At 50.0% G+C, this 6634-nt stretch overlaps 1 protein-coding gene across 2 annotated transcripts; it reads left to right on the plus strand.

The window, feature by feature from the left end:
• Window positions 1-421: 421 nt before the first annotated feature.
• FOXD4L3 (forkhead box D4 like 3) lies at window positions 422-4770 on the plus strand. 2 transcript variants are annotated; one of them, XM_025281588.3, is made up of 2 exons: window positions 422-3962; window positions 4025-4170. In XM_025281588.3, the coding sequence occupies exons 1-2, from the start codon at window positions 2876-2878 to the stop codon at window positions 4168-4170; spliced, it is 1233 nt and encodes a 410-aa protein (XP_025137373.3). In that variant the 5' UTR covers window positions 422-2875. The 2 variants fall into 2 exon arrangements, with proteins under 2 accessions (XP_025137373.3, XP_025137372.3); XM_025281587.3 differs by having other exon boundaries at window positions 422-4770.
• Window positions 4771-6634: the final 1864 nt, after the last annotated feature.

The following is a 6634-nucleotide window of genomic DNA, read 5'->3' on the forward strand; positions in this document are numbered from 1 at the left end:
TATGACAAACCTAGACAGTGTATTCGGAGAAGGCAATGGCAACCCACTCCAGTGTTCTTGCCTGGAGAATTCCAGGGACGGGGGAGCCTGATGGGCTGCCGTCTATGGGGTCGCACAGAGTTGGACATGCCTGAAGCGACTTAGCAGCAGCAGTTTGTACTTAATGTCCTTTTTCTGTTCCAGGATCTCACTCAGGATACCACATTACAGTTACTGTTACCTGATATCAAGGGTACATACTATCAATGTGATTTGTGATTGTTGATGTTGACATTTTTACCTAACACCTGGGTGAAGCCTCTGTTAGGTTTCTCCAAGGTAACATTCTCTCTCCCCCCACTTCATGAGGTTCTGTTTGGCAGGAAGTCATTGTGCACTGCCCACAGTAAAAGATTGGGGCGGGGGGGGGGGGCGGGTTATGCCCCATTTCCTAAAGGGTGGAATATCTACATAGTTTATCTGGAATTTTTTCTGCAAGGGAGATTTGCGTTTTTACCCCCATGTACTAGATAAAGAATTTGTCTGCAATGCAGGAGACACCAGAGACATAGGTTCAGTCCCTGGGTTAGGAAGATCCCCTGGAGGAGGAAATGGCAACCTACTCTAGTACTCTTGCCTGGAAAATCCCATGGACAGAGGAGCCTGGCAGACTACAGTCCATAGGGTCGCAAAGAGTCAGACACAATTGAACATGCACACATTCTTTCTTCCTTCTGCCCATGTATTACTTTACTCAATCTATTTTTTATACTTTGGTTAACAAGCTTGTGCTACTTTATTTTGTTGCTCAGATTGTCCCGGTTCTGGCCATTGGGAGCTCTTTCTCGTTTCCCAGTGCCCCCTTTAACATACTTTCATCAGTGGGGATAGTTTTTTTTTTTTTTAAGGGTGTCCTTTTCTTCTTTCATTTTTAAATAACCCCAATCCCCATAGAAGTTGACTCTAGGAAAACTAACAATGCTCCCTTTCCCAGGTAATCGGATTCCTGTGCTGATGGAGAAAATTGCCTTACCTGCAGGGGGCTGAGGGGGAGGCATCAGGGAATCAACGGTTGAATAAGACACCTGTCCCAGCCCTCCTGAAGCTTAGCTGAGTAGGTCACACACGTAGTAATTGGTTAATTTGGGATTCAAGCACAAATCTGTTAGCTTGAAAACTTCTGTTATTTGTTCTGGTTTAGACTGCATACAACTGAGAAGACTTAGAGGATAAAACTTTAAAAAGACTAGTAAGAAAGCTGTTTTCAAAATTTTATCCTGAAGAAACTAACTCCTTTAAGCTATTTTTGGTTATATTAGCCGACTTCTGATTTCTTGCTGAAAATTGTCATTTTTCAAATTCTAATAGAAGATTTACTGTCTATCAGTAACACTCAGTGGCATAGTACAATACTTTCATTCTGCATTTTTATTAGATGCCTCCTCAAATTTTTGAAGGTGAGGGGGGTATTAAATTATGAATATATACTGTTGCTTGGTATTTTACCATAATGCACATTAAATTATGTTGCATTGAGCACTGCTACTTTATTCTCTGGGCTGATTTAAATGATGCCAATCTAAAAATCATGTTACTCCCAGGGATGGCAAGTGACTGAAACAGAGCATCTCTGTCATCTCGTTTCTCCAGTGTGAGTAGGGAATGATGACCTGGTGATTTAGTTAAAGACACCAAAACTTCTGCCCTCTTTTGCCTCATTTAAGTTTCAAGATTATCATTTATTATTACAGTAAAAAGTGCTTAATGTTGGTTCTTGTTTTAAAGAAGAGAAAGACTGAGTCTCAGACTGGGTGTATCCTTTGAAATTGTCAAGCCATTTTGGTAAAAGATATTTCAAACTGGGTTTGTACTAATTGGTACAATTTAGTTGGTCATGGCCATTAAAAAAAAATCAATGATCACCTGTTTTATGAAACTTACCACAGTTGTATAAGTCTGTATGCAAGATCATGGTATAAAATATATTTCATACTGAGGTTAAATGTTCAAAGAAGTTGAGAATCACTGCTGGAAGGGGACTTCTCTCTAGCCCTTCTGCTTTCCCTCCACCCATAACTTCCACAACTTCATGGCAGGATATTTCAGTCTTCTGAAAACTGGAGTCATGGAGAACATTTTGGGAAGCTGAGATAGGAGGTAGTAGGGACAAGGCAACACTCTCACACTTCACTCTTGAGCTGGGGAGTGTAGTTAGAACATTAAAAATATTTCAACTCCTTATTTCAGCTCTTATGGAGGACAGAACCCACCAATGAAAATGGGTGACTAACCATGAAACAAAAACATTTATTGTTACACATTCTTTTATAGGTAAACACCGTATACATTTCAGTGTCTTCTCCCGCTTATTGCTTATTTTTAATCCTTCAAGAGACAGGTTTGAATATGGATGTGGCCTTAGATTGTTGGGTACATATCTTCCTACACCCCCCCGCCCCTGCTTTTTCATTTGAGGTTTTCAAAGCGCGTTAACAGAGTGTATGCAACTCCAGGCCCCATTGGCCGGCTGATCTTGAGTGAAGCGCCTTCCATGTTGGCGGGTGGGTGCAAGGAGGAGACTGAAGGCTCTTGTGTCGGGTAATGCTCCAAGGACCCTCATCACTGCACTGCGTTTGGAGGAGGGAAGGGCGCTCTGGCGAGAAAGGCTCTGAAGAGGGGCGGCAGAGTCCATCACACAAGGACCCAGAAACTTCAATAAAAGGCAAAGTGCATCTTTGCCGGACGGTGTAGGAAAGGACAAATCGGCGTAAAAGACCACCATCTACAAGGGGGACCTCGAGCGTCTCCGCTTCTTGGAACACTCAACACAGGCTTCCAGCCCGGAGCCAGGTGGAGCGGCCGCTGCCTCCCCGGCATCTGCAGAACCTGCTCCTCCATGAACTTGCCTAGAGCTGAGCGCCTTCGCCCCACACCTCCGCGCCGTTTCCGGGGCTCCGATGGGGAAGACGGTGAGATCGATATCTTGGGAGAAGGGGAAGATGAAGAGGAGGAGGAAGATGAGGAACCCGAGGGAAGTCAGCGGTTCCCAGAGCCTCTGCACCAGCCGCAGCCGCAGGAGGCGCGGCGGGTCGCTGGCGCGCTTCCCGGAGAGCGCACCGAGAGCAGCGGCGGCCCAAGCAACTCTTCCGAATTCTGCCCCAAGTTCGGGGTTTCGACGGAGTCTGCAGCAGCCTCTCGGGACGCCCCGCAGCCGACGAAGCCCCCCTACTCTTACATCGCGCTCATCACCATGGCCATTCTGCAGAGCCCGCACAAGCGCCTCACGCTCAGCGGCATCTGTGCCTTCATCAGTGGCCGCTTCCCTTACTACCGCCGCAAGTTCCCCGCCTGGCAGAATAGCATCCGCCACAACCTCTCCCTCAATGACTGCTTCGTCAAGATCCCCCGCGAGCCAGGACACCCGGGCAAGGGCAACTACTGGAGCCTGGACCCCGCCTCCCAGGACATGTTCGACAACGGCAGCTTCCTTCGGCGCAGGAAGCGCTTCAAGCGCCACCACCCACCTCCCGGAGCCCACCTGCACCACCCCTTCCCCCTGCCCGCTGCGCCCGCTGCCCTGCACGGCCCCTACCCGGGCATGCTGCTCGGGCCCGCGGCCCCGCCACAGCCTGTCACTGGAGCCTATCCCGCCTCCACCCCCGGGAGCCGCCCGTGCGCGCTGCTTCATCCTCACCCACTCCGCTACCTGCTGCTCTCCGCCCCGGCCTACGCTGAGGTTCCCAGGAAAGAGCAAGCCGCGGATCTGGGGACCCCCGGCGCCCTTCCGGCGCTGCAGCCCACGTTAGACTCCCAGCCTTGGGAAGACAGCAAGGGGCCGGCGTCGCGGCCATCTGGCGGATGCACCTCCTTCAGCATCGAGAGTATCATGCAAGGGGTCCCGGGAGCGGGTGCAGGCGCCGCGCAGAGTCTGCCCTCGACCCCGTGGGGTTACTGCCACCTGCTGCAGCGTTCGTCGTGCCTGTTGCATCCTCAGGCCGCTGCCCCCTTGCTCCACGTATCCGCTGCCGCCGCCGCATCCGCTGCCCGGACAATTTTGAAGCAGCAGCAGCAGCAGCAGCAGCAGCAGGATTGTACCAGCGGCTGCGCTCCCAGCAAGGGCGCTCTGCTGGGCCGTCACCTGTCCGCCACCGCGGCGCTGCTGGGGTGTCAGTCCGGAGCAGAGGGCTCTAGGCTGACGTCGCTGGTCGCCCTTTCGGGCGGAGAGGGGACCTCACCGGTCTTTCGAATAGCACCCACACCTGTCCCGGAGCTGACTCAGTGAGGCGGACGGGGAGCCAACCCGGAGGGCGGAGCCATCCGAGGTCGTCCTGTCCTCGCCATGGCGCACTTCACTTTGCACAGCCGGGAGTAGGCTTGTGTGTATCAGAATCCTGCAGCCGGGCAACCACAAATTTCGGTTCGCATGGCGTCAGCGTCACCTCGCCATTTCTTTTGCAGCCTCCAGTCCTGATTTCCAAGGCTTTTCCGATTTGCACATTTCCAGAGGAACTATGAACGTGAGTGGGGCGTTTTGTTCTGGTGTTAAAAGCAGAAAGTAAATCGTCCAATGCACTACATGTTTCCCCCGTCTTCACTCCCTAGGAACTGCAAGTATCATTCCCAAGTCCAGTGCAGAATGCTTGTGCCCTTTATGTCTTCCTGTAATTGATGTGTAATGAGTAGAATTTTAATTTCAGAGGATTTATTTCCTATCAGTGTGTCTAATGTGCCATCTTCCGTGGAACAGTATTAAAATTAAACCTAACTGTACGGACTAAATAAAGTGCTGAATCACTACACGACATGGTTTATTTTATGTTATTTCGCCTTCCAAGTGGAATTTAGAACTCTTTTTTAAAAACTTAGTTCTTTCCTCTCAATTAAACAATTTAGTGTTATAATCCATATTCATTATGGACATAAGAAACAAATCTATTTTCAAAATGGTTTGTAAAACTTGCAAATATTTGAAGTTGAAAAAATCCTGGCTTTTAAAATGTGGGATTTAGTATTTATGAAATCTATAAATAAAAAATAATTGGAAGTCATCTAATTATATATTCTCCATTTATTTTCCGTCTTTCTAAAGCATTGATTTTTCTCCCAAATAAACTGAAGGGTGATATGAGGTGAATCTTACATGTAGTGGTCAAAGTTTATTCAGGAAAAATAAAAGGCAATTTAAAAATAGAAATTTAAAAACTAGAGCCCAGAGAAAAGGGAAATATCAAACGAAGCATTCGGATCCTGGATATTTGCAGTTTTGAAAACTCTGTACCTTCTACAAACTTCTATTCCCTTTCTTTAGAATAGAAAGAAGTTAAAAAAAAAAAAATCTGAAAGGACTTTGCTACCAGGAAGGTTTCACTGTGTTCGGTTTCAGGGAGGGAGGCAAACAAAACGAAGATGTCCATCAAGAAATACTCTCGCCAGAAAAAGCGAATTTCTAGAGACCCTGCAGCTCTTGCGGTCCTGCGCAGGGCTAAGGTTTCAAAAGAATCGTGTTCCTTGCGGGTTTGGAAGAAGTTCCTCCGTGAATGTAAGCTGGTTCCCCCTCGTCTACTACCCTGCCCCAGGTGTGAATTTCTCTTTCCAGGAGGAAGAGAACACACAGAGAGACGTTTTTAGAGCCGTGTAATTGACCGTTTTTACCCCATCTCATTTCCGTCCCATCACTCTACCTAAGATCTCCACTTCCTCCCGGTTTGCAACAGTTTGTTCCGAGGGTGTTCTGGAAAGTTCCCACGCTCAACCTTGATAGCCGCCATACGCGTTTCTGCTTCCGATTTCGCCCTCCCCTCAACACCTGCAGCCTCCGCCCGCAAGGCAGACACCACCAGTTGACTATGTCTGCTCCTGTTTTTGACCTTCAGGCGATCCTCCAAACCCCTACTCCCCCTTCTCCCTCCGCAGACTTTGCCAAATCCTGAACTCAGTTTGCCTCGCCCTCATCACCTCAGCTTTAAGATCCTTTTCGCAAATCTTGCGGGTCCGGGGTCACCTAAGTGCTTGGAAACAAGCGAGAATATAAAGGGAACCTATTTCACGCTAACTACTCACCCGTTCACATTCCAATTTCCCTCTGCCCCTTGTGCGAAAACTCTCCAGGCCTACATTCGTTAATTTGTACGAGCAACAAACGTCGGAGCGCGGGGCACAGCCGCGGAAGAGCCCAGAGCCAACCGGAGTCTCTCCCGCGCGCCCCGCAGGAGATGAGAGCTTACGTCCTTCCCGCGGCCCCAGGCCAGAACAGCGGAGTCCGGAGCCCGGCCCAAGCCGGCCCCTCATTGCCTAATTACTACGACGAATCTTCGATTCTGTGGAAGAGTAAGTTAAACGTTCTTCTCCTATCGAACGTGGCGCTTAGGTCACCTGCACGAAGCGCCGCGATCGCGCGGAGAGATCGGGCCTTCTTGGGCTCGCCGACCGGACCGGCGCCTGTGCGGCTGCTAGAGAGGGCCCACCCACAACACCGAGCCCTCAGAGCTGGGCGGCCTGGCTCACCTAGGCCGGCCTCGTGGCGGCGCAGTTCTTGGGCTGGGGCAGCCTGCGGCGGGAACATGCGGAGGGCGCACCATGCCCTGCGCGGTGAGCCGACCGGGCCGGGTTCTGGAACGCGCTGAGCGCGAGACCGCACCTCTGGTTCCAGGTCCGG

This window comes from Bubalus bubalis, chromosome 3, assembly GCF_019923935.1.
Source record: "Bubalus bubalis isolate 160015118507 breed Murrah chromosome 3, NDDB_SH_1, whole genome shotgun sequence".
In the NCBI taxonomy this organism is placed as follows: Eukaryota; Metazoa; Chordata; class Mammalia; order Artiodactyla; family Bovidae; genus Bubalus; species Bubalus bubalis.